The sequence below is a fragment of the Mauremys reevesii genome, linkage group 9 (genome assembly GCF_016161935.1).
Source record: "Mauremys reevesii isolate NIE-2019 linkage group 9, ASM1616193v1, whole genome shotgun sequence".
NCBI lineage: Eukaryota > Metazoa > Chordata > Testudines > Geoemydidae > Mauremys > Mauremys reevesii.
Genome location: NC_052631.1, coordinates 47,212,263 through 47,240,144, shown reverse-complemented (window position 1 = coordinate 47,240,144; position 27,882 = coordinate 47,212,263). Strand labels below are relative to the sequence as shown.

The following is a 27,882-nucleotide window of genomic DNA, read 5'->3' as shown; positions in this document are numbered from 1 at the left end:
AAAATAGAGCTTCACATGCAAGAATTACAGAGTGAAAGTTGCTGGAGCCTTTCCACTGAAAAGGTGGAATATTTTTAATGTATCAGGGATGTTAGAAATCCTAGCAGTTGTGTAGGCCTGATGCTAGATAGAAATGGTTAACCACCACATTATGTTGTATTCTATAAACTAACCCCCAAAGTCTTAACAACAGGGAAGAAAGCACAGATTTTAATTTAAAATATGCACCCACTTACCCCCAGATCAGAATAACATCCTAAGGGCCATTCTCTTCAGTGGAATTGAACCACTTACCCAGGTCTGAGTCTAGGTCACTGGGCAGTAAATAGTGCTATAGAAAGAGCTATCAAAGAAGACAAACCCCAGCAGGGACGAACCAGATGAGTTACCACTTAGCTAGACCATTAAGACAAACACATTTTTAGGTTAGTTCATCTCTTTCTTTGGATTGCAGAAGCCTCATATCCAAATCTCTGCCATATACAGCTGTAGTCACACCAGGGATAATGGGCCACTATTAGCACTGCTCTGACTCCACTGACATGGCTGAACATGGCCCAGTGGATTTCTTCAGTGTGAACTGGGGAAGGCCCTTAATGTGCTGAAGCAACAATGGATTTTCTGTCATTCAAGCATGTCTACACACCTCTCCTCATCCCACACACCTTCTTTCTCACTTGGTGTGAAAAATGGGGAGAGGGGAGGCCCTGGAGACCCTTCTTCACTTTGCAGTGCTGGCAGCATTGGAAGCAGACTGGTTTAGAGGGCACCAGAAGTGACTGAGGGAAGGGAAGTGGCTCCCCACATCCTAGCACTCAGAAGGCTGCTCTTCTGTGAGAAAGGCGTTTGCAGTGGGCAGTGTCTACTGGCATATTGTGTAGCCCCGCACCCACGTCTTAGGGGAGCTCCAGTAGAAAGGCTTGAGGCCTTCATTCCTGAGTGGGCAGATAACCGGGCAGTTACATTTAGTGAGTTGGCATGGTGTATTTTCCCCATTGTAATTATACATTACGTTTCTCTAGCAGCTTCCAGCGGAGGAGTTCAAAAGATTTACAAACTTCCCAAGCAGCCTGCAAGGTAGGTAACTATTACTATCCCCACAGTGAGTGGACAGATGGAGACATTTGTACATTGGTGTGAGTGGGTGCGCTACTCACCACTGGACAGCACCTCCTCACAGTTCTGGGGATTAGATCTGCGAGGCCAACACCCCTTCTGTTGATTGCATCCCATATCTCTGTCTCACCTAGTCTGCAGCCCCTCTCTCGCCCCACGAGCTGCTGCTGCCTCTTTGTGACTTGATCCTCTGGCCAGGTCACTACGCAGTTCCCCCTTCCGGGGTACCCAAGCACTTCTGCACCAATGGTCTCAGGCAGCCTTCTCCAGCACTGCCCTGATGGCCCAGTGGCCAGCAGGGGAATTCCAGGCCGACCCACTACTCCAGGTTCCAGTCCAGGGACCCTATATCTGGCAACTGTGGTCTGCTTTCCCTGTTGCGCCTTCCCTGGACTACTTACAGCTTCTAGTCCCCGTTCCCCCCCAGTGTACCAGCTCAAACCACCCTCCTCCCAGGGAGTGACTGCAGACTATGTCTCTGCAGCCCTTTCCTAGTGCCAGCTTCCTAGCTTTATAAACTCAGCCGAACTCCTCTTTCAGCTCAACGTCATCTGCCCATTAGGCCATAGCACACCCTGGCATTCCTCCAGGTGCAGCATATAGGTTAATTGGCCTAATTTACCCTGTCAGGCCTTGTGTGACATGGGCACTCCATCACAATGGGGGAAAAGACACAGCAGGGAACCTGTATTGGCTGACTCAGGACATACTGCGCAACCCAGTATTTTCATTAAGTGGAAGGAAGAGGGAGAAGGGGTGGTTTGTCAGGGGAGTCTGGTGGTAGTTTTGAACAGTGGGTCCATACAAAGGATGACCAGTCTTGTGAGGGGAGGAGTCAGGTTGGAGTGGATAGCGAAGTGTTGGCAGTGTGGCTATTAGTCTCTTATTTCTGTGCATTTGTTAATATCTATGAGCAGCTAGAGCCTTGGACAGGTGTTTTGTAGAACAAATGTCCATGAATCAACTGAGTGCTAGGCTGGGACTGGAGTGTCATATGACCAATTTGCTCCCTCCACAGCATCTAAATGCTCCTCTCCTGGTAAGAACATGAGTGCTAGGATCAAGCCATGACAAGCTGGAGTTCTCAGCCACAAGCGAATGAACAATTTCTGCCCTGCCTCCCTACTAGGTACATTCACTGAAGGGGTAGCTGTAGGATCCTGTGGACACACTGCTCTGCTCCCATATGCGCTGTACCAGCACTTGGCTTGTAAAAGTAACCTGTGAGGGGAAAGGTGTTTGTGCCTTTTGCTTGATCATGGGTAAAGAAGCCCTGAGGGTTGTGTGGTTTGTTGTACATTGCAAATTCAGGTCTTGTTTACGAGTACTGGACTGGGACTCAGGAAAGCTGGGTTCTACTCTTGCTTTGCCTCTGGCCTGCTGGGTGACTTTAGGCACTTTGCCTCAGTTTCCCCTCTGTAAAGTGGGGATAATATTGACATCTCTTGTAAAACACTTTGAGATTTGCTGATGGGAAGTGCTAAATAAGAACGAGCCATTATTATTATTACCCTGTATCTCCTAAGAATAGATGACTAGAACACAGGATACCAAGAAGAATCATGCAAGTGAAACCTGATTAATTGAGGGGGAAAGGGATTCTTAGTCTGTTGAACATTTTTTTTATTTAACTCAAGTACCTGAGAAACACTGGACAGAAAAGATGTCTTTGGTAAAGATTCAGCACCCTACCCCTCCTGTAAAGGACTGAGAGAGCTCTTGAGCCACATTTTAAGAACTCTCAGGAGTCCTCCAGAAAAACCAGGGAACACCAGACTTGATATTGTTAGTGCAAAAGCACAGAAAGAAAAGGAAGTGTAAAGGAAAATAAACCTTTCAGCTCTCTTTATCAAAGAGAAAGAAGCAACAGAGCCCAAACCCATCATTTGCCTTTGCAGATCAGCTTTGTGAGGGGATGGCTTTGAGCTAAAAAATCTTATGATCCATAATTCTTTTCACTTTACAGGATTGTTTTCCTCTGTGATGTCTATTTCTAATGCCTTTATCTATTTATAATATCCTCGGAATGTGATCTCTCACTACAGTATTATTTAATTTTTGCTGTGGATCCTCTTTCCTGTCAGTCTGCCAAAGATCCTTATCTTTATTCCCCTTTATCTTCCTCTCATCCTCAGAGTTCAAACTTTAACCATCCTTCTGACCAAGAGGGACCAGAAAGTAGTCTCTTAGGGCTAGTCTACACTTACCTGCCGGGTCGACGCGGTGAGTTAGACTTCTCGGAGTTCGAACTATCGCGTCTAATCTGGACGCGATAGTTCGAACTCCCCGCGCGCTCCGGTCGACTCCAGTACTCCACCACTGCAAACGGCGGTGGCGGAGTCGACCTTGGAGCCGCGGACTTCGATCCCACGGCGTCTGGACGGGTAAGTAGTTCGAACTAGGGTACTTCGAGTTCAGCTACGCTATTCACGTAGCTGAACTTGCGTACCCTAGTTCGACCCCTGCCCTTAGTGTAGACCTGCCCTTAGGAGTCCCTGTATCATTTCTTATGACTCAAGCCCAGGGCTGTCCCTAGCCATTTGGGTGCCCTATGCAGCCCTCCCACAGGGGGGCTGTGTGAGGTCCCAGGCCTCCCACCCCCCCCAGGGTCTGGGAGGCAGAAGCTGTGGGGGGACACTTCTGGGGTCCCCACAGGCCCAGAGTGGCCCAGGGGATTAGCAGGGGGCTGGGAGCAGCCCGCTCCGCTTCCCTCGCCCCGGCCCCAGCCGTGTTGCTCAGGGGAGGGGGTTTGGGGGAAGGGATCCCCCCCACACTCACTAGCAGCGGTGGGAAGCAGAGCAGCCCGGCCCCAGCCCGCTTTACTCAGCCAGCTCCCAGCCGCGGCACTCCGCTTCCTGCTGCCAGTGACACCCGGGGGTGGTCCTTTCCCCAACCCGAGTGACATGGCTGGGGCAAGGGAAGCAGAACGGGCTGGGGCCACATTGCTCCACTTCCCCCCGCCGGTGAGTGGTGGGGGCGATCCTTTCCCCCTACTCACCAGCGTCGGGAAGCGGAGCGCCGCAGCTGGGAACTGGCGGAGTGGAGCGGGCTGGGGTCAGGTTGCTGCGATTCCTGCCGCTGCCAGTGAGTGCAGGGTCACTGGGGGACGAGGTGGAATGGGGACGGGCCGGCCGGAGGGAGCTGGCCTGGGCCCCACACCCAGTAGGGATGGCCCTGCCCCTTGCACTGGGCGCAGCCTGCAGGGGGGCCAGTCGAGGGATAGGGCTGGTCGCCACGGCTGGTGCTGCCGCATATGCAGCACACACAGCTGCCTAGGGCACCATGAAATGTGGGGCAATTTGGTGCCCCAAATTTCATGGTGCCCTACGCAGCTGCGGATGCCTAAGGACGGCCCTGCTCAAGCCATTCTCTGTCTGGCCCTTGGGCTTGAGCAGTGTTGCCAACTCATCAGGATTTTATCACAGATCGTGAAATATTTGGTGTTTTTTCTTAAACCTCCAGCTCCTGGGGTCATGTGATTACCAGTCAAATGCAGGTTTCCTACACGGTAACACAGAGCACTGTCTATAGGCAATTAGTCCAGCTCCATGTAATATATTACTGTTTGCTGAGTGGATAAACCTGATACAGTAGTTAAAGTAATACAATAGTATCATTTATAAGCCCCTGTTTTCATTTGCTCTTAACTTTCTGGACATTCCCTCACCCCAAATCCTCCATGTTTAGTCTCAGCTGAAAGTTTTTGTTTTTTAAATGGAAGCTTTGAAGAAAAACTTTGCTGGGACCAGGGCTGGCTTTAGGCCTTAGGGGCCTTTTTAATTTTTTTTACTTACCCCGGCTGCGGTCTGCTCCAAGGTCTTCCGTGGCCCCGCTCCCCCGACCAAAGCGCCGGCGGGAGCGCGGCTGCCCCACTGCCCCGCTCTCCCAGCTGGAGCTCTGGCCGGAGTGCGGCAAGCCTCGCGGCCCCGCTCTCCCGGTTGGAGCTCCGGCTGGACCGCGGCAAGCCTGGGACAGTTGAAAAAAATAACTTCTTCAACTTTTAACTGCCACAGTGTTTTTCACACAACTCCAAAAATGGCTGACCCTTGAACCGTCAACCTTGGCATGCAAAGAGACTGCCCATGACCAGGTTCAGAAAAAGTGGTGAATAAGAGTTATAAGCCATTGAAAAATCACTTCTGAGCATATTCAGTGACCATCAAATGAATTTATTTTGGTGGGACCCAGTGGAGCCCCACCTCTTTCTGGCATGGCAATGACATAGTCTCTGATCACAGACCCGGTAGCATGGGCTGCTGTGCGGACAATTAGCATGGACAGTCCCACTCAGCACGCTGCAGACCCCTAGAAAAGCTGCCTTAAGGTGACCTGCAAAGGGAGGGGATGGGAGGAATTGATTTGTGTCCTCCTTTGGGTCGCTGGGATTCACCATACTCCTGGTTTGGCTGGTGTTACTGTTTCACAAGGTCTGCAGCTGTAATGGGCTCCTGCAATCCAAACTGCACCTGACTTTCTAACGTAAAGCAGAAAAAAAATCTTACTATCCCTCCTTCCCCCTCCCTTCCCCCCAAAATAAAACCAACCAACCAAAACCCTCCAGGTCTCCAAAAAACAAACCCTTTCAGGTCACCTTTATACATTAGAAAGAATTAAAAAATGCAAGCAACTCCTACTTATTAATCCACCAGTCACCACTAAAATTGGCTTCCAGCTGCACAATGTGATTAAAACTCAGTTACTTTGCATCATTCCAGCCAGGGGTGGCTCTAGCGAATTCGCCGCCCCAAGCACGGCGGCATGCCGCGGGAGGTGCTCTGCCGGTCGCCGGTCCCGCGGCTCTGGTGGACCTCCCGCAGACGTGTCTGCGGAAGGTCCGCCGGTCCCGCAGCTCCGGTGGACCAGCGGACCCTCCGCAGGCACGCCTGCGGGAGGTCCACCGGAGCCGCCTGCCGCCCTCCCGGCGACCAGCAGAGAGTCCCCCGCGGCATGCCGCCCCAAGCACGTGCTTGGCGTGCTGGGGTCTGTAGCCGGCCCTGATTCCAGCACTTTCAAAGGAGACTATGGTGGCTGTGCACCCACTGAAATTAGGTGAGATTCGGGCCTCTAACCTTCTTTGAAAAATCCCACCCAAAGTGTCCCCCTCACTTCCCAGGTCATGCTTCACATGGCTTTTAAGCAGGCTGTCTTCTGGCTTTGGCTATCAATGGACAGGATACAGTCAAAATTCAAACAGCAGAAATACTGACTTTAACATCATAAACCCAGATACCAAAAAGACGGTCAGTTGGAGAGGTGTCCACACTAAATAAGTTGTATTAAAATAAAAAAGGGCTATTTTCCAACTATCAGATTAATTAAATGCAAAACCAAAAAACCCATCAGTCATGCAATAATACATGTAGTTTATGCAGCTGGCATGTATTTTTGTAAGGTAATACAGCTACCTTGATCTTACCATGCTTCTCTCTTCCAAAAAAGACGCACCCAACCTCTGGGTAATGTAGTCCAACAGGTACTTGATATACTGTTATTTTTTGTTTGTATTATTGTAACACTTAGAAGCACCAGTCATGGACCAGAACCCTTCGTGCCAGATGCTGCACAAATGAACAAAAAGACAGTCAAGTATTAGAACTGTCACTACAAGGAGGGCCCAAAATGTTTTCAATGCTGATCCAGCACCCATTGAATTAATCAGTATTTCCACTGACTTCAGGGGAGTCAGATCAGGCAATTGCACGTGTTACTGTGTCCCATTAGGGACAGCAGAAATTTTGAAAAATCAGGGAATGCAAAGGTTAAGGTTCCAGCCGCAGGGTTAACTCAGCCCCTTGCCGGGTATGTGTTGTCCCTGTTGGTTTTGTGCAGCTATTGTTGATGTTAAATGTATCCCATAAAATGGAAATTACTACCAAACAGTGTAGGCTTCCTTTAATGCCTCTAATGGTACTAACCATCCTGGCTATCTTAGCACCTTCTTTCTTGAGTCCTATGCTGACTAGACTTGCCACCTGACAAGGTTTTCCCAGGGTTGTCCCTTTTTGGAGGTAACTGTCCCAGGCAATCTGTAAGGGTGGTCAGTACACACTGCCACCTGTCCAGTGTTATTGGCTCAGGGTCATCCCAGATGTCCCAGGTTTCTGCATCTCAGAGGTCACACCCTGGTTGTAGGTAGAGAAGGGCTCAGCTGAAAACTTTGTCCCCCTATTCTGCAGTCAGATCTACACAGATGGACCCTTAAACCTGCCTGGAGTCCTAGTGAAGTCAGTGTAGCTCTGCCCAGGTGCAAGAGCCTTCTGCATGGATCCAATTGCAGGGCCAGGGCCTTTGTATCCTGATCTGAATCACTCTAAATGCCAGGAGGATGTTTGGAGTTGGGATTTGGGGTCAGACCCACCCACTCTGATCTTAGGGATTCCTCCATCCCTTCTTAAGTCAGCAGAGTCTGCTTTCCCTTTGGTGATCCAGGGGACTGGAAGCTCCTCCCCCACTGTAGCCATCAGCCCCTTTCTCCCAACTTTTGAACCAGAGCTGAACACGGACCATTTTCAGAGGGTTTTATTATTACGGCTACTGGTGCGACCACATTTGGAATAGTTTCGCTTCTCTTTTTTCATTCTTAGGATCTCTCCACTGTTTTATAATACAGATTTTATTGAAATGATAAAATAGGACAGTGGGACAAACATGTAGAGTTATATGCAGTTTTCGGGGTTCCAGAGAGAAGATCAATCTCTCAAATTACCCAACCTAAATCAGAATAAAAATTAACATTTTTGGTCCTCCTGAAAGGAGGACATTTAAAAAAAAAACGGGGGTGAAGGGTGTATTATTGTGGTTCTGATTATGTGTGTGTGTATTTTGTAACATATTTATTATGGAATTATAGCAAAGATCTCCCTCCTGATCACATCAGTGAGGGTGAAGTGGGGAGGATGATGTGTTATTTAATCACAGAATGGGAGTTCCTGGGGGGGTGCTGGCATGGGAATCTATGCATTTTTTCCTCCTGCTAACGATAGCTCATCTCAATTGATTAGACTCTGCCTGTTGGTATGCATACTTCCACCTTTTCATGTTCTCTGTATATATAAATATCCCCTGTCTGTGTGTTCCATTCTATGCATCCGAAGAAGTGAGCTGTAGCTCATGAAAGCTCATACTTAAATAAATTTGTTAGTCTTTAAGGTGCCACAAGTACTCCTGTTTTTTTTGCGGATAGAGACTAACACGGCTGCTACTCTGAAATATGCATTCAGAGCTCTTCCTCCCAGGATGGCAAAAGCGCATGTTATGGCACTCTAGTGACCCCATGTGGCTGTAAGGAGTCGGCGCTAGCCTCCTCAGCTCAAAAGGTGGTCCCATTGCAGGGTAGGGACTGTCCAGGTGAGAAGAAAGTGGGAGAATACTAACGCACTTGCCCCCATGTAGAATAATACTGGGAATGGGACCCACCCAGTGTGGAGAAGGCAGTGGATCCTTATCTGCAGGTTTTAGCATTCACCAAGAAGGTTTCTCAGTTCTGCCATGGTTGCATTTACCACCATCAGCTTCAAGTGGATCTTACCTGTCAGTGGCAAAAAATAAAGCAACAGGAAGCCTGGACATGAACAACTCAGACCCCCAGAGGGGCCGTTTTACTCGTGCTCCTTGGAGCAAGGAATTGTCCCAGGAGCTGTCCCTGTTTGTTGACTGACTGAAAGTAAGGCCCGTGTGGGATAAGTAAATATTTGAAGTTAGGGATTAACTAGCCTCCACCAGTGCTCATGGCAGAAGAGTAGAGAGCAGTGATTCAAACTTGTCGGTCAGTAAGTGCTTCCAAAGTATTATACCCTGTTCGATTTAGAAGGGAGGCTTGTTTGGCAAATCCTGAATCTGGGGAGGGAAGAGGAGAGAGAGGACTTATGTGGGGAGGCTGACGATGGAACAAAGGGAACTAGCGGAACCGTTAGGATGGACTTTAACGATCCACTGCTTTTGGTTTGCACTCCAGCTGAGGAGCAAGTCAGCCTTTCAGATGGGCTCCGGCGGCCTGGAAAACAAAGGAGGGAACAGTCTGACCTGCTGCCTAGCTAGAAATTCCTCCATCTCGGGGAGTACATTGGGCCTCGTCGGGACATGCGCTTTCATTCCTCCCTTTTAATCTCCTAGGTGTGCCGTTCTGCACTATGTGGAGGCTCTGTACTCTTTGGGTGTTGGTGGCTGCCTGCTCTGTGCACCGTGGACATGGGACTTCAGGTAAGTTCCACTCTGAGTTTCTCCCTGTGCTAGTCTCCTTTGGTGCTATCCTGGTGCAGCTACCACTGTGGTATCCATGGGGAGAGCACTGTTGCAGACAGGCCTCTGCATTGCTGCCATCGTATCTAATCCTGCCCAGAGCAGGCTGAGATGACGTGGCAGTTAAAACCCTGAGTCCGGCATATGCTGCTCTCCCCACCACTGGCTGTGGTGGAGGTACCCCAGGGACAGTGCAGCAGCCCAGTGATTGGTAATGCTGACAGAACAGCTATCCTAGTGCAAGGAGCCCTCACACGGTCAGATAAGGCTCATCCTGATGATAAAGGTAATGTCCTTTTGTGAGGGAACCCTGTCGGATTTCAGCCAGAGCCCTACTTCAGACTCTACCCAACCAGAAACCTAACACTTCACACAGAGAGGACACCCCATGTGGAGAAACCAGTGTATGGCCCATGGAAAGCCATGTGAGAACATGGAGGAGTCATGCCTGCTGCCTCTGTAATACAGGTATAGGGTATGTCTACACAGCAACTAAATATGCATGACTGGCCCAGGCCAACTGTTTGGGATTCATGGGTTTGGGCTGCAGGGCTGTTTCATTGCTCCAGGACCCTGTGAGGTGGGAGGGGGCGCCAGCCCAAGCCTGGAAGTCTAGACAGCTTGGCCTCAGGGTCTGGTAGTATTTCCTGTCTCTGAAACCAGGCTTAAATCACTCCTATCTCAGCTTCTTACTAGAGAAACAAGGCTGGGGGAGGTAATATCTGTTATTGGACCTTTGGTTGGTGAGGGAGAGAAGCTTTCGAGCTTCACAGAGCTCTTCTTCATGCTTTTGTCTTCAGGACCCGAAGAAGAGCTCTGTGTAGCTCGAAAGCATGTCTCTTTCACCATCAGAAGTTGGTCCAATAAAAGACATTAACTCACCTGCCTTGTCTCTCTAATATCCTGAGACCAGCACAGTGACCACAACATTCAGTCAGCTTCTTACTGTGAGGCAAATACAAAAAAGAATTGTTTAGTTAAAACAAGCAAGCAAACCGACTGCAACACAACATCAAATAGGAATAGTCCCCAGGCCTCTTGCCTCCTGGAGACCCTCCAGCCAAAGGAAGCTGTGCTTCTTGCAATATGCTCCAGGCCACCAGAGGCAGTTGGACAGTGTTTTGGCACGGCGTCTGCAATGGGTGGGTGCAGCCCTGCACCTCACGGCACATTCGCAGCAATTTGTGCAGGAGTGAACTCTCTTGAAACATCCATAGGAACAAGCCAAACCTGTGAACGGGTGAGAATGGAGGGGTACCAGCCCCATGGAGCTGTACCAGGCATTATGGGAAAGGTGCAAGAGGTGGAAGGCCCTGCAATACTTGTAAGGCAGTACTGTGCATTGACATGGGGCAGAACTCAAAGTTTTTAAACCACAATTTGAGGACTTTAATAGCTCAGACATAGGTCAGGTCAGGGGTTTGTTACAGGAGTGGGTGGGTGAGATTCTGTGGCCTGTGTGGTGCAGGAGGTCAGACTAGAAGATCATAATGGTCCCTTCTGACTTTAAAGTCTATAAGTCTATGAGAACTATACCCAAAACAGACTAATTAGCGTGACTGCACAGCACTTGCTAATTTCACCGTGCAATCCCAGTGGTTCCATTACCAATGATTCAGTTCTCTAATGGAAATGCAGCCTCTGTGTCTCAAACCCAGACACACCATTGGCCTGTCCTTCAGTCTGTTCTTGAATATTTCTACCCCAGCCATCTTCCCACTGCCCACCTGAACGTGGTCTCTGAGAAGTACCAAACCAGGGCCAATGTTCTCAGGAAACGTCACGGAGTCTATGTCCCTCTGGTTTTTTGGGTGTCCAGCTTCAGACCTTCTGTGCCTGACTTTTAGACAGGGCCGGCTCCAGGGGTTTTGCTGCCCCAAGCAGCCAAAAAAAAAAAAAAAAGCCACGATCACGGTCTGCGGCAATTCAGCGGGAGGTCCTTCACTCCGAGCGGGAGTGAGGGACCCTCCGCCAAATTGCCGCTGAATACCTTAAAGTGCCGCCCCGCTCCGGAGTTGCCGCCCCAAGCACCTGCTTGATAAGCTGGTGCCTGGAGCCGGCCCTGCTTTTAGAGGTGCTTCTGTGGTCTTGGGCACCTCTAAAAATCAGGCACCTTAAGCTGGAGATAATAAATAAGTGAATATCTCTGAAAGGGGCTGCAAACTAAGATTCAGTGCATGCATAGCCCTGTGTTGGTTCTCCTCTCTCGGCTTCAAGTATTTTACAGCAGCAAAGATGCAAACCAAATCCTGAAAATCCAGAAGCGGGCAAACTCTTTCCTGGAGGAGCTCAAGCCAGGCTCTGTGGAGCGAGAATGTAATGAGGAGCAGTGTGACTTGGAGGAGGCCCATGAGATATTTGAAACCAGGGAAGCAACTGTAAGTCGTTCCCCCTAAAGCTGGATGTGAGAATGAATTAACCAGTGAAATGTTGATTTGGGGAATGTATCCACGTCAGGAGCATAACGAGAGCTTCCCTTAAATACCCCTCCTCTCTCTTAGGGCCAGAGCCCCTGCTTGTGTGAATGTGCAGCACTCCGCTGATGTCAATGGAGCTGTGTTGATTTACACCAGCGGATGATCTGGCCCGTAGTCTCCATCTATTCCTCGCAGTTCTGGTTGTCAAAACCAAAGCCAGCCCTGTCTCTCCTGTGCGTGCTGGTGGGTCTCCCCGGCCACGGTAGCCTTTTCCTGTCTGCCTCCTGCCCCAGCTCTCCCCTGCCAGCCTGAGTCTCGGAGCCACTTTGCCCCTTCTTGACTCCCTCCATTGGCTTCTTGTCTATTACCACAGCACATTCAGGCTCCTCCTCCTCCCCTAGGAGGCCTTTGGAAGCTTGCCCCACTGACATCTCGCTGTCACTTCCCTCTGAACTTTTCCTCTTTGCCCATTCCCAGCTTCTACAGTCATCTGGCAGCCTCTGCCAGGCGCCATCCCCTCTCTCCTCTTTCAAATCCCTCCTGACAGCCTCCTTTTATTTAAATCACTTTCTCCTTCCATGTGCTCCTCCTTCCTGCACTATTCACCTCATCCAGGGTTCAGCGTATTGTCTTTCTAGTATGGTAAGCTCTCTGGGGCAGAGACTGCCTCTGGCCATGTGCATGCCTGGCAGCGAGCACGGTGAGGCCCACATTTCAGTGTCCCCGTGAGCTTTATTGGCAATAACACAAGGGAGAATGTATGGTAACAACATGTGGCCATTACCAAAGTGGGTGGGATTCAAGCCAATCACCTAGAAGAAAAGGCTTTGCTGTCCTCTGTCTTTTTGCCTGGCTGGGCACTGCTTGTAATTGTACACCAGAAATACAGGGGACTTACCCAGTCAGCAGTTGCCTTCTGACAGCAAAGAAGCTGATGCAGATTGAGGGGAGGTAAGGGGCACAGCTGGGCCCATCACTGATACGGCTGGGTCCTCCCAGAGCCACCAGGATCAACCCCTCTGGATCAGCAGAATCAAACACACACTCAGGACCAGCCAGCACCAATGTCCCTGAGCTCTCAGCAGTATGTAAGATGTGTGTGCTGTGATGGGGGGTTGGCTGCTGGCTGCGGCGGGGGTGGGGGGGTCTGGGAAAAGGCTGGTTGGGATTGGTGTGGTACAGTGTACTGGGCTGGCGATTGGTTGGGGGCAGGTGGGGAGGTGTGACGAATGGAGGAGCGGGACCTGCACAAGGAAGATAGTATGACCTGTGTTTGCAGCATCACATCCTAGCCTCCACCCAGCCAGGTAATTGAGTCTTATTACTACTGTGTCAAAGGGGGAGATACTACTGCTATTAACTGGAGACCTGAACTCCGCTGCCCCAAGGCAGAGAGACAGTTAAAGTTCATTCATTTGAACAGTCTACTTCCAGCCCTAACCCTGTTTTTATTTCTCCACAGCTAAACTTTTGGACTAAGTATGTTGGTAAGTAAGGAAAAGTTTCTGATTCCACGCCGCCTCCCCTCCACAGCGGGTACCTCTGCATCCTTGCTGCCATGTACTGTATATTAATTCTCTCTACGTCATTCGTTCCAGCTTTTACGCATCAAAGTCTATGTTCTCATGTCACAGTGTGTTTCCCCGTCTACTACATGGACTGTAGGGGCAGATTCCAAACACCTCTATGCCTGTTTCCATATCCTCTCCTAGAGCCAAGTCACTGGTCAAAGTTGATGGGGGATCCTTCCTAATCCCGGTGATTACTGTAGACCTCCCTGGTGCACACAAAGGATGAACTCCACCATTGCTCTCTAGTTCTAAGAAAACCAGGCCATGCCCCGCTGCATTCAGTGCCTGTCTGCCCTCTTTCCTGCCCCCAGCACACATGCCCTACAGCTGTAACTCAGAGTCCATCACATTGTCCTTGTGCCTTGGAGAACCTCTAGAGCGACATATACAACAGGCAAAAAAAAAAAAAAGCACCATAAAGATATCGAGCTCGCAATGCCCAGTTGCCGAGCTGATGTGGGGTGGTTGGGACTGAAGAGGTCAGATGTAGGGTTCATGATCTGGGTTTCCCTGCATGTGTATTTCAGATGGAGATCAGTGTTTATCCAATCCTTGTTTCAATGGGACCTGTCTGGACAATATTGGACGATTTAACTGCATTTGCAACCAAGGCTGGGAGGGACGCCTGTGCCAACATGGTAACTCTGGCTTCAATCCACCATTTTAATATTAGAAATAAAACTGGGGGGAAGGGGCGGAAGTACCTCTGCCTGTATAGGAAAACCAACACTTATGTCATTGCAGAACCTGTCTGCTTCTGATGCTGTTTTTCTCTATTTCATGGCCTGCCAGTGGATTGTTTGTTGTTTTCTAAAATAACATAAAGCTGATCTGTAATCATGGGAGAGGTCTAAGTCTCTCGCCAATGAAAATATTCCTGTAAAACAGGGTCTGCCACAACTGCTAAAGCTGTCAGCAAAACAAGAAAGGATGGATTTTGTTTGCAAGATAATGAAAAAAAACCCATCACAATCCAATGCAGAGATGAGTGAATTCTGAGCTGAACTCTTTTAAAAGAGCTGTTTTTCTTTCCCGGCGAACTGCTGACCAGTGTATGCAGTAGACTCATGCTCAATGGCAAGGAGCAGAATTATCAGACCTTCAGTCTACTACCTCCTGGCACACTCCTTGGTATCATGCCCCTGGCCTCTCCCTCAGCACTCCCAGTGGCCACCCCCATTTTCAATCTGCCGCTCAAATGCCACAAAGTCAGAACAGAAGCTGGAATCCCAAATCCATCAACTGCTGTTCCTTCAAATCAAGGCACTGGACAATTCCCTCTCACAGTGCACCTATTCCAATTTCAAAGGGGAACATCAAGTCCAGCTCAGACCTTACCATCAGGTGATTCCTAGGCCTTCTAACCTTGCATCTCTTTTCCCCTCCTCTGTTTCCCAGAGGCTAACTACACCGACTGCTCCACTTATAATGGGGGATGTGAACATTTCTGCCATGAGGATCCGAAGCAGAGCCAGCGCCGCTATTGCAGCTGTGCCTCAGGCTATCAGCTGATGGACGACCATTCCAAGTGCGAGCCCGTTGGTAAGAAGGAAGGGTGGGGTGGGAGGACACCCAAAATTCCAATTTTATACAGCGTTCTTCAAACAAGAGAATGGGGGGGACACTTCTTTTCTGAAATGTGAGAACCATATGCAACAGTTTCTAATAGTTCCAATGCATCTATTCCATGCAGAGTGATTTTCTGCTTGGGATTTTTCCACTTCTTTGAGTGATGGTCTCTATTGTATTCCACTGAGGGTTATACACATGGACTATGTGTCCAGAGCCAGAGAGTTGGAAAGTAGTAGTGTCCGTTGGGCCACGCATGCACCCTTGCTCTGCCTCGTGGTTCCGTCGGAGGCGATAAAGGGTGGGATGTACCGTCCATGCCCTCAGTTCCTTCTCACCGCTGCATGGTCTGAGTCAGACCTCTCCTGTTCTCTCATCTCTTGTGATGCGCTTTCTAAAACACAGAAAAAAGACTGTTTTATACTTCTATATGCTTAGTATTCTTGTTGTTTTGCAGTAGATTAGTGATAGTTTTCAGGATTTTGGGATGCCATTTTAAAGGTCTTCCACTTCCCCCTCACCCTCACCCTCCCCAGCACCCAGACCTGATTATGCCGAAGATACCAGGGTTCAAGATCTGCGCCTCCTGCCCTCCCTCATTCTCAGTCAGTGATGAGCACCAATGCTGCCTTTACTGCTTGGGAGAAGCCCACATTGCATCCAGATGCAGTGTCTGCCTCTCCTTCCCAAACCACATCTGGGAAGACCGGGCTCTCCGCCTCAAGAAGCACTTTGTGGAAGTCACCATGAGGCCACAGTCGGATCCAGACTGGGGAACTCCCCCTGTACATCAGTCTGAGCAGTCAAGGAGCACACCTCCTACCGCAGAGATCCAGTCTGGTTCCATTGGTACCAGTGCTATGACCCCATGCCGGGACCTAATCATGAGGCAAAGAAGTATGTGCATAAGCCTGGCAGTAAATCTTCCTCCGGGCCCAGGAAGGACACTGTCCCATCCACAAGTTCCAGCCACAGAAAACGGCATGTTCCAAATCTCACAAGAATGACAAGAAGTTGCACAGAAAGCTAGTCCTGTCCACTGAGCAGGGCCGGCTCCAGGCACCAGCTGAGCAAGCTCGTGCTTGGAACGGCAGCTTCTAAGGGGCGGCATTCCCTCAAATCCTTTTTTTTTTTTTTTGCTTTGCCACTTCGGCCGCCCTGCAAGTTTTTTTCTTTTTTCTTCTTGGTTCGCCGCTCCGGCCGCCCTTTAGGGGGCGGCAGCATGGAGGAGGGGAGCGTCCTGCTGCGAGCGGGCTGCACCCTCCGTCTGCCCCAGCTGGTGCGAGGTCTGTAGCAAGCCCGGCAGGGCAGCCCACGTCCTTCCCTCCCCGCCAAGCAGCGCGGAGCCCTCCCAGCAGGTGGCGCGGCGGAAGCCCTGGCCGTCCCCTTCTCTCTCTCCCCCTCCCCCCCCCGCTGCCCAGGACACGTCTGCAGCACTGGGAGTCCCCCTGCACCCGCGCTCCAGATGCCCTGCACGGGTTTTTTTGCTCTGCCACTCCAGCTGCCCCACAGGTTTCCTTTTTTTTTTTTTTTTGCTTCGCCACTCCGGCCGCCCCTCAGGTGTTGTTTTGTTGTTTTTTTTGCTTGGGGCAGCAAAAAAGCCAGAGCTGGCCCTGCCACTGAGCCATGTACCCCTTCCAGATCGGCACCGCCAAAGTCAAAGGAACCTTCAGTTCAAAGGCAGTTCTGTTCTGGTTCCAGTTCTGACTGCGGAGCACATACTGTTGATGCCCGGGAAGCTTGAGTTGGCCCCTGAGCCTCATGAACTCTTGGCTTTGGAGGAGGTGACATCTCCACATCTTCAGGTTCAGTCGCCACCTAAGGGGGTGGGCTGTTCTACCTTGTACTTAGCCCCTTCGGGCTGTGTTCCCGCCCACTTCCCTAGAATTCCATGATTTGAACCAGGCTCTGACTTTTCGGCATCGGAGGACTCAGACAAAAGCGCATAGTCCGCCCCTCCCGTACCAATATTTCTAACAGCTCAGTGGCAGTGTCCTTCCTATCCCCAGCAAAGAAGTCATTGGTACACCACTCCTTGGGGCCCTCCACAGCAACCATCAAATCTGCCTTGCTGGCCATACTGGGGGTTCCAGCCCCAGTACCTACCTTCAGAACCTTCCCACTCAGCTTGAAAGGAGTTCCCCATCTCACCTCTTCAACCATCATTGAGCAGGTGCTCAGAACTCCAATACTGGGAGGAAGAACCGCTTAGTCCAACTCCAACAGTACCACCAGAACCGGAGCAGTTCCCTTCCTTGTCCCTAGATGCCACAGTGTCTTCAGCTCCCTCCTTGTCCCCAGACTATCACCAGTTCCAGGACCTGTTACATAAGATGGCTGAACACCTCTACATCCCACTGGAGGCGGTACAGGACAAAGAGCACCAGCTGCTTGACATCTTGCATGCCTCGGTACCAACCACAGTAATTGGCCATTCTGCAACCATCCCAGACTGTCTGGCACACTTCAACCACTTGCACACCCACCCCCCCCCAGGGGGCTAAGAAGAGGTACTATGTACCAGCGAAGAGGTTGAGTTTCTGTTCTCTCACCTCCCACCCAATTCCCTCATCATACAGGTGGCAACAACACCCACACTCTACCCTGGCAGACAAAGAGGGCAAGTGACTGGATCTTCTGGATCACAATGTCTTCTCCTCTGCCAGCCTTCAATTTGGAATCTCAAATTACTTGGATCTATTTGCTAAATATTATTTCCTTACTGTGGCAAGGTGGTGGATTTTGCAGACAAGCTTCCTCCAGGCTATCTTACAGGAGGGAAAACTGGTCATGAAGACAACACTTCAGGCTGCAGTGGATGCAGCAAACACTTCTTCACACACGATGGCTAAGGGGATTGTCATGTGAAGGGCATGGTGGCTACTTCATCAGATTTCCCAAGGGAAGTCCAGCACACCATGGAGGACCTCCCTTTCGATGAGTCTCATCTCTTCAATGAGAAGACTGACGATTCCCCTTTACTCAGTAAAGGACTCCAGAGCCACTCTACAATTGCTGGGTATCTACATACCAGCACCCAAGCGCAAATTCTACCTCTTACCACCGACACAACAATTCAGAGCTTCTCAATCCTTCCATCAGTGGCCTAGTGAGCCTCCTCACAAATGAAAGAAGATCCAACAGCCCCATCCTCTCAGTTCATCGTCAGAGCCTTCAGCATCTCATACTCAGTCTTTGCAGAATTGATATTTCTGAGTGCATCTGGTGTTCCACCAACCACCTTGCCTTTTGCCTTACACCCAGCCCACCCCCTTTTGGGGTGGCATCTAGCACTCTTCTCACCAGCATGGATTTTGATAACAAGTGGGTCCTGGATGTCATTCAACATGGTTATACAATTGAGTTCATGACGCTGCCTCACCTCATTGATCACTCTTATGACAGTATCCTCACCCTAGAAGTGGACTCCCTACTCCAAAGGGAGTGATAAAACCTGTTCCCGTGACCTATTAGGGCACAAGGTTCTATTCCTTCTGGTTCCCAAGAAAAAGGGTGATCGGTGGAGACCAATCTTAGATCTCCGTCATCTCAACCACTTCATATGCAAGGCAAAGTTTTGTATGGTCACCCTAGCAGCCATCATACCTTCGCTAGAAAAAGACATGTGGTTTATGGCTCCCAATATGCAGGATGCTTACTTTCATGTAGATAGCCACCCTACCCACAAACATTTCTTGAGATTCACAGCAGGTCCTCAGTACTTCCAGTACAGGGTTCTACCATTCGGACTCACCTCTGCTCCACAGGTTTTCACTGAAGTTTTCTCTGTGGTGGTGGCCCACCATCAGCATCAAGCGGTTGTTATGTTACTTTATCTCAAAAACTGGCTGACAGCAGTGTGATCCAAAGGAGGGCTCGAGCCTTGACCTCCATATTGCTCACATGCCTCTCCTCCCTGTGGGTGAATGTAAACATAGAAAAATAGATTTTGGATCCTACACAGGCTCTAGAATTCACTGGGGCCTGCATCAATGCAATCTCGACACGTGCCTACCTACTGGAGGAAAGGTTCCAGGCCCTACAAGAACTGATTACCAAGGTGGTCTCTGGTCCATCCAGGACTTGCCTTTCCCTTCTTGGTGGCCTGTATGTACATTATTGCCTTTAATTTAATAATAGGAGATATACCAATCTCCTAGAACTGGAAGGGACCTTGAAAGGTCATCTAGTCCAGCCCCTGCCTTCACTAGCAGGACCAATTTTTGCCCCAGATCCCTAAGTGGCCTCCTCAAGGATTGAACTCACAACCCTGGGTTTAGCAGGCCAATGCTCAAACCACTGAGCTATCCCTCCCTCCCCTGAAACCCTGGGTTTAGCAGGCCAATGCTCAAACCACTGAGCTATCCCTTCCCCCCCCTTTGCTCGTCTTCGCTTTCACTACCTGCAGCTGTGGCTCCAGAAGGCCTATACTCCCATGCACCATACCATGGACTTCCTACTGACAGTTCCACGAGGTTCTTTCCTGCCTCCAATGGTGGAAGGACCCTGGTCAGGTCTGCACCGGGATACCCTTCCTCCTGTTCTCCCCAAGCACGACGATCATCACAGGCACATCACTCCTTGGATGGGGCGTCCACATGGGTGAGCACATGATACAGGGGACTTGGAGTGCTCGGGAATCCAGGATGCACATTAACATCCTGGAACTTCGGGCAAAGCGGACAGCATGTTGCACATTTCTCCCATCCATTCACTCCCATCATGTTCTCATCATATCAGACAACACCACTGCCCTTTACTACATCAAGAAACAAGAGGGCACGAGGTCTTCAGCACTCTGTGCAGAAGCTGTTCATCTTCGGGATTGGTGTGTTACACCCAAGACGCTGTTGTTGGCAGCATATCTTCCCAGGACTCAGAATGTAACTGCAGACACTCTCAGCAAGAAATTCATGGCTGACCACGAATGGGAGCACCATGACACCATGGCCACAGACATTTTCAACGACTGGGGGACTCTGACCAGGGACCTCTTCACCTCCCACACCAACAGCAAATGCACCGGGGGGCCAGGGGATGCCTCGGCACCCTTTACCAAGGCGATCCCCTAGTCATCCACTGGTTGGACCAGGTCAATTATGCCTTTCCTCCCCTACTGCTCCTGCTGCATGTCCTACACAAGATCCGACAGGAGAGAGCAACGGTCATTCTGATCGCCTCATTCTGGCCTCACCAGTTTTGGTTTCTCCTCCTTCTCCACATGTCAGCGCATCCCCCATTTCCACTGCCAGCTTTCCTGTGACTCCTTGCACAACATGGCAGCAGGATCAGGCATCCCAATCTGCAGACAGTTCACCTACGAGCTTGGTTTTTCAATGGGCATTTTCGCTAGAGTGAGAATGTTTGTCAGCAATACAAGACATCCTCTCGTGTAGCAGAAAAGAGTCCATGAGGTGATCCTATATAGCCAAGTGGAAGTATTTCACCTCATGGGCCCAGCAAGAGGGGTCTTTCCCCTGAGAATGTAGGCATCTCTCTTCTTCTGGACTACCTCTGTCCCTGAAGGCGTCAGGACTCACTCTCAACTCCATCAAGGTGCATGTAGCCCAGGGATGGCCAACCTGTGGCTATGGAGCCACATGCAGCTCTTCAGAAGTTAATATGCGGCTCCTTGTATAGGCACCGACTCCGGGGCTGGAGCTACAGGCACCAACTTTCCAATGTGCTGGGGAGTGCTCACTGCTCAATCCCTGGCTCTGCCACAGGCCCTGCCCCCACTTCACCCCTTCCCAGCCCTTCCCCTGAGCCTGCAGTGCCCTTGCTCTCCCCCCGCCCCGAGTCTCCTGCATGCCATGAAACAGCTGATTGGGAGGTGTGAGGACGGAGGGGGAGGCGCTGATTGTCAAGGCTGCCGGTGGGTGGGAGGCACTGGGAGCGGGGTGAGGGAGCTCATGGGGGGCTACTGACATATTACCGTGGCTCTTTGGCAATGTACATTGGTAAATTCTGGCTCCTTCTCAGGCTTATGTTGGCCACCCCTGATGAAGCTGCTTTCGGTGCCCGCCACCCCCGTCTTTATCACCTCAGACAAAACCAAGTCTCCCCTTGACTACCAGGATTTGGAAGGGCCTCCTCCAGACTTATCCACCCGTTCATCCCATTGCTCCTTCACCCTTGTCCTCTGGGTGTTGAAGAAATCACCTTTTGAATCTATGGCTTCCTGCTTCCTGTCGCTCCTTTCCGTGAAGGTTGCCTTTCTGGTAGCTATTACTTCCGCAAGAAGGGTAGCCGAACTGGGGGCCATGATGGACTCTCCCTTTATCACATTTCAGAAGGACAAGGTTTCCCTGCAGTTGCATCCCAAGTTTCTGCCAAAGGTTGTATCCTGCTTTCATCTCAACCATCCCATACACTTACCTGCTTTCTTCCCAAAGCCTCACACCTCAACGGAGGAAAGGCACCTTCACTCCCTCGACATCCGCAGAGCCCTGGCCTTCTACTTGCAGAGGACAAGATCATTCAGGACATCCCCATGACTGTGTATCGCTCTAACAGAAGGGACTAAGGGGCAAGCGATCTCCACTCTGAGGATCTCTAAGTGGGTTTTGGGGCGCATTACACTCTATCAGTTATTGGGACTGTCTCCACCCCTTGGGGTATGAGCCCATTCCACGAGAGTGCAAACATCGACTTCGGCCGCGCTTCATGACATACCACTTACATATGTGGGGGGAGGGCCTGTGGAGTTTGGTACGTATCTTCTCTTCCCATTATGCCTTAGTGTGAGACTGTGACGGATGCCTTGTTCTCCATTCCACAGTTCCATCATCTTCCTCCACTGTCCTCCTAACTAGGTACTGCTTGTTAATCACCCTCAATGGAATACAATAGAGACCATTACTCAAAGAAGAAGAGGAGGTTACTTACCTGTAACTGGAGGTTCTTCGAGATGTATGGTCACTATCTGTATTACAACCCCATCCACCTTCCCCGCTGCTGCGGATCTTTTCCATTTGCGGTGGAGAAGAAACTGAAGGCATGGTCAGTCCGTCTTGCCCTTTATCACTTCAGACAAAAACATAAGGTGGAGGAAGGGCACATGCATGGACTAATGGATACTACAGCTTTCAAAATCTTTGGTTCCAGACATATGGTGCATGTGTATAACCCTTGGTGGTACACAGATAGGGACCACACATCTTGAAGAACCTCCAGTTACAGGTAAATAACCTCCTTTTATTGGAATTAGAAATCAATCATTTATCTCTGTGTTAGGAACTCCTCACATAGTCAAACTCCTCCACAGGATCAGGGAATTTCCCCCTCGGTGAAACAATGAGGGAATGCAGAGAAGCCATTGCGAGCATCTCACAGAAATAAGGAGACAGGGTGAGGGTTTTTTAGAACAGTAGTGAGTTGGAGAGTTTCTTGTTTAATAAGCTGACAGTGATTGTGTTGAATTGTCTGAATTTTGCGGGTTAACCTCTTTTTGATTTATCTCTTGTAGTGGAGTTCCCCTGTGGAAGGGTGAAGGCAGATCGCATGGAGCTCAAATCAGGTGTCCAAATTCGACTCATTGCAGGGAAAATGGGAAAAAAAGGAGACAGCCCTTGGCAGGTGAGGAATACATAATCTTTTGTGGTGGAGCTTTCAGTCTGTACCCAGAACTGCTTCATATGCACAGTAAAGCACTTAGGTCACAAATGATGGCGCTATTGCAAGCTAAGCTTCCCCTTATTTTAGGCTTTCCAAGGCCAAATCAAAAGTTGGAGAGCTGAAGTGAATGTAACTTTTGTTGTATTTTATTAGCCTTACCACTCTTTGCCAAGCTATATTTGTTCTTGCTAACCATTCCAATGCAAGCAGCATCATGATGTACCTGCCTGTGGTGTCCCACCAAGAGGGGGATGGCCACGTCATGAACGTATTGAATACCTCCTGCAGCACACTCTGGCTATCATAGTACTATCACAGTAGCATCTGAATGAAATCTTTGTTGGTTTAGGACAGCTTTGTTTTTATAAATGTAAAACAAGCCTTGCCAGGCATCGGTTAGAGCTACAGAGCATGCTTTAGTCTAACAGAACATACCAGACCTTTACAGAGCATGCTGGGGGCTCACAGAGGAAGGATCCACCGTATGGACCCTACCAGGGCATTAGAGAAAGTGCTTTTCTGCCAGCCCGAGTCTCATGTAGACTAAGATCTCTTTACACCACTGTGGCAGCATAAAGAGCTCTTAGCATAAATGAGAATCAGCCCAAGATGTTTTACTCACTTCAGGCACACGGTGGTTGTTGGGCTAAACCATCTCTTGCTTGAGCTAAGAATCTCCAAAACTCAGAAGGACCAGAATGCTTCCAACTGCTGGTCTGCAGCATCTCCGGAGCAGTGAGCCCAGCCAGCGAGAAACATGAAAACTGATTTAGATGGAACGCTCGAAACCCAAACCTTCATTCCATGTGGACTGTAAATATCTTGTTAGGATGCTTCTGTCCACCAAGCGAGGAGCTTTGACCTCTGCTAATGTCACATGCTCTGGTACCTGAAGATGCAGTGTAGACTGCTGCATGCAGAAGGAATATATCATATCCTACGTGTCTGAGCTGGATCCTGTGGTGCCTTTCTTCTCTATTTATTTGTTTCAGACCATGCTGCTAGATGGCAGGGGAAAGTTTATGTGCGGAGGTGTTCTCATCCATCCCTCCTGGGTTCTAACGGCAGCACACTGCGTTGAGGAGAAAGGGAGGTTCAAAGTAAAACTTGGTATGGAAAAAAGACCAGCTCCTGTGCTACCCTCTTTTAGTATATTACATTCTAATTCAGGATCCTGAGGCTTGTCCTTTTGGGAGACGGATGCCAGATTATAGAGAGAGCATGTCATTCTGCATATAGAACTGGGTTGGCTAGGAAGCCCGTCGGATCTACCTGAGATTTAAAAAATATGTTGTTAAACCCATCTGATTTCATTTGAGCAGCTAAGAGCCTGACTATGAACTAAGTGGGCTGATACATTGTGAGCACTCCTGCGTATCTTGGAAGTGAAGTAAAGGGGAAGTAAAGTTCCCACACTCTGGAGCTTGGATTGGTTTGTGTTTCTACTCCCAAACCTTGTGTACTTGCACCCCAACAGCGGGGCAGTGGGCCTGCACTCAGTGCCCCAGGGCTAATGAGAATGTTGCTGCTTAGGAAGCATCTCTAGATTCCTGATCCCAAATCTGGAATAGGCCATGAGTACTAGACGTGCAGAGGAGTCTTAATCTATACTTAGTTGGGCATGTATCCACCTTGCAAAACTACCCAACAGGCAGGGGCGGCTCTAGGCACCAGCAAAGCAAGCAGCTGCTTGGGGCAGCCCATTTGCAGGGGTGGCAGCTAGCAGGGATCGAGCCTGGGAGGTGAGAACCAACAGGGGCCCTGGGAGCTGTAGTTCCTTGGTTAGCTCCATGCCTATAGAACCAGCCCTGGAGCAGGGAAAGAACTACATTTCCCAGCATTCCCTTGGCCACTACCAACAGCAAAGGGGGGGAGGGAGTATGGTAGCTGAAAACCTCATGCTGCAGCTCGCTGTGAATGGAGAGCTCACTGCTAGAGCGGGGTGGCACTGTGAATGGGGAACAAGTGTGCCCAAGGAGTAGAAGGTTTTGGCCCAGATATCCCCTTCAGAAGACATCCCCAGACTGGCTTAGGGATACCGGTGTGACCTCGCCTTGCAGCCCCCAAAGAAGGAATTGAGTGGACTAAATGGACAGTGCCTCTCTCTATCTGAAGCCTAGCAAGGGAGGTACGTGGATCCCACTAGAATTTAAAATGAAAAGTAAGGGAGGGGAGGCTCTACTGGACCTGGGCAGCTTTAGGTACAGTACCCAGCACTTAGGAGGATTTCCATTTCTGAGCCATGGAAACAGAAATTGACTTTTCCTTTCCAGATTTAGCTAATATTCAGAAAGGGAATCTAGCACCTGTCTTCCAGATTTGAACACCTCAAAATTCAGGAGTGCTCAAGTTCAATTTGGGCAGCTGTTACTTCATTTCTCCCAAATCAAATATACTGATCCACTGTAATTTGCTGTAGAAAAAGTAGGATAAAATTGAGCAAGAAATGCTTCCCAGTGGTTTTTAGGACTGGAATTTCTATTTTCAACAGCCATTGCCTTTACTTTTATTTGTTTAAAAGGAAGACAGTGATATTGCATTGGCAAATTCCCCATAGAAAGAAAGAGTGGAACAAAAGAATAATAAAGGCACCTCAACTTTTCCTCATTTATGGAGGACAGTCTTATAATATGCATCCAGATATCCTCCAATCACACAAGCTGAAAATTGTTCCACTTTACTGCAGTTCTGTAACCATATGGGAACCAATCCTGTCTGTGTTTTGTGCACATCCAAAATTCCTGCTGAATGACCTGCCCTGGGAGCAGGTTACCAGTGACCCAGGGCTGGGGCGGAAGGAGGGTGCAGGTGTGGGGGGAGAGAGCCCAGGGCTGGGGCGTCAGGGGGTGCGGATGGAAGAGGCAGAGCTCAGGGCTGGGGTGGCAGGGGGTGTGTGGGTGGGGAGCACTGGTCGGGGAAGGGGAAGCCCAGAGCTGGGGCAGCATGGGGTGTGGGGGGGGAGAGCCCAGGGCTGGGGCGGCAGGGGGTGCGGGTGAGGGGGGAAAGCCCAGGGCTGGGGCAGCAGGGAGGTGCTGAGGGGGAGCCCAGGGCTGGGGCAGCAGGGAGGTGTGTGGGGGAGCCCAGGGCTGGGGGGGGGACAGGAAAAACATTTTTTGCTTGGGGCGGCAAAAAACCTAGAGACGGCCCTGTACATTGCCATAGCCAGCGCTGCTATCTCTGCACATATACGAAGTATACGAAGCATGGGAAAATGTCCACCAAATTTACCCCTGAATTACCAAACAAAAACCACCACAAGCATTGTTCCTTTCACATTCAAATAAAACCCCTCCGGAGGAGCATTTTCTACCTATCTGCTCTGACAGCAAAGGGATAATACAGCCTCTGCCTCAGCTGCTTAGTCAGTGAAAATACTTTTTGTTAAGTGTGGTACAGAAGATACAGGTATGAAGTACCCAATAAGGGAATCAATGGTGCCACTGCCCCAAAATCTGAGATGCCAGCATGGGCATTAAAACCACTATGAGCATCTTTTCTGACCCACCACTCTGATCATGGCTTTGAGCCCCTTCACTGGCTCTCTTTTCTTCACTGCATCAGATGCATCTTCTTGTCCTTTCCTTTAAGGCTCTTCACAGTCTGGGCCCTCCCTGTTAATCTGCTGTTGTATCTCATTGTGTTGCCCCTAACTGCCTCCACTTTGAGCCAGCAGTGCAAACCTCTACCCCCAGTTTGTACACTTCTCTCATAAGCCCCTTCACTCTGTCTTCCATGTAGCCCTTTAGGTATGGAACTGTCCTCCTGGAATTGTCCATAAAGTCACTACCCTGGGGTGATGAAGTTTCATCACCAATGGGTGTGCAGCACAGTGACAATTGTAAAGTCTTAGGTGGTCATGGATTTCTTACAATACAGATCCCAGCTTCTAGGATGGACTAGTCCAGGAAGTCAGTCCCTAATGGCCTTTACGTCAGGGAGTTCAACCAATCAGCCACTAAAAACACATCAAAGAACTTGTACAAGCATATTGCTTTTGCTGTGTTATAGGCATGTTCCACCAAACTTTTATGCTGGGTCCCACGAAAGGACCACCCAAGAAATTCTCTCCAGCTGTCCAATTCCCATTGTAATGTGGACACTCTAGAGCATCACTGAAGAGTTTCAGTGTCTTCATTCTGTTGATATATTTATGCAGTTCTGCATGATATGTGCACAATACTTTATAGGCAAATCAGAAGATGATGTCCCTGCCCTGTGGAGCAAGGAGTGGGAGGCCAGTTAAGTATAATCCTGTTAAGATAGAACAGGGTAACTTGAGCAAACTCACATTTTAAGAAAACAAGGACAAATCTGAGCTCTCAATGTATTTTAGTCCTAATGTGGTTTGATGCAGGGGGTGGGGCTGGAGGTCCAGGAGCCCAGTAACATCTCTCATCTCCTTCCTCATTGCTCTTTCAGGGGAATACCACCGTCTGCGGAATGAGGAAACAGAGCAAACCATTGTGGTTGACAAGCTAGTGAGCCATGAAAACTACAGCAAGATGACCTCCGATAATGACATAGCCATACTGCATCTGGCTCAGCCCATGATTTTCAACAAATTTGTGCTCCCTGTTTGTCTTCCCACCAAGCAACTGGCAGAGCAGGAGCTGACGGCAAATGGGAAGCAGATGGTGGTGACTGGCTGGGGGAGCAAAAGTGGCGACTCCTCGAATTACTCGTCTGTTCTGCGTTACATTGAAATTCCCATGGTCCCACAGAGTGAGTGTGCCCAAGCTATGAGGCATGACATCTCTGAGAACATGCTGTGTGCAGGGATTATTGGAGACAAGCAGGATGCCTGTGGTGGGGACAGCGGAGGCCCCATGATCACTAAGTTCAAGAACACTTGGTTCCTAGTGGGACTGGTGAGCTGGGGAGAAGGTTGTGGGAAACTGGAGAAGTTTGGAGTCTACACCAAAGTCAGCCAATACCTGGAGTGGATCCACCAGCAAATTAAAACAATGGACGTCTCATCTAAGGGCTGATTCTCATTAAGAGGAATTGGGACCACTGTGGCCATATGCTAGTGACAATACACAGTACAAAGTGCTGTCATGTCTTCTGGTATTAAAGCTAGAGTATATAAAGCAAGAATATGTTAACTGTGTGTACTCTTTTCCTTGCTATTTCCCCCTTCTTAGGTAGTTATTCATCTGTAGGGGCACCAGTTGTGACTTAGGCCCCCAGTGTGCTAGGTATTATACAATTACGTGACAAAAAGATGGGACCTGACCCAAAGAACTTGCAATCCAAGTATGAGACAAAATATATGATGTTATGCACCAACCTGTAATTGACTTATGTAGTCGCCTGAGCTGTTTGGGGGCTGAGGTGCAAGTTGAACAGTCCAG

At 49.7% G+C, this 27,882-nt stretch overlaps 1 protein-coding gene across 7 annotated transcripts; it reads left to right on the top strand.

The window, feature by feature from the left end:
• LOC120371451 (vitamin K-dependent protein C-like) lies at positions 1-27,828 on the top strand. 7 transcript variants are annotated; one of them, XM_039487209.1, is made up of 10 exons: positions 1-63; positions 1,026-1,077; positions 9,229-9,315; positions 11,572-11,732; positions 13,234-13,258; positions 13,870-13,980; positions 14,741-14,884; positions 22,380-22,489; positions 23,521-23,638; positions 26,948-27,825. In XM_039487209.1, exons 1-10 carry the CDS (start codon positions 16-18, stop codon positions 27,514-27,516), a joined length of 1,425 nt encoding a protein of 474 aa, XP_039343143.1. In that variant the 5' UTR covers positions 1-15; the 3' UTR covers positions 27,517-27,825. The 7 variants fall into 7 exon arrangements, with proteins under 7 accessions (XP_039343143.1, XP_039343149.1, XP_039343145.1 ...); XM_039487215.1 differs by lacking the exon at positions 1-63 and adding an exon at positions 742-789 and having other exon boundaries at positions 26,948-27,820; XM_039487211.1 differs by lacking the exons at positions 1-63; positions 1,026-1,077 and adding an exon at positions 2,127-2,155 and having other exon boundaries at positions 11,540-11,732; positions 26,948-27,826.
• Positions 27,829-27,882: the final 54 nt, after the last annotated feature.

Excerpts from the sequence above, each read along its gene's own strand:
- LOC120371451 (XM_039487209.1), top strand. The coding sequence starts at position 16 with ATGCAAGAATTACAGAGTGAAAGTTGCTGGAGCCTTTCCACTGAAAAG. Across the intron at positions 64-1,025 it reads GGAGCCTTTCCACTGAAAAG|CTTCCAGCGGAGGAGTTCAA; the intron begins GTGGAATATTTT and ends TTTCTCTAGCAG. Across the intron at positions 13,259-13,869 it reads CTTTTGGACTAAGTATGTTG|ATGGAGATCAGTGTTTATCC; the intron begins GTAAGTAAGGAA and ends TGTGTATTTCAG.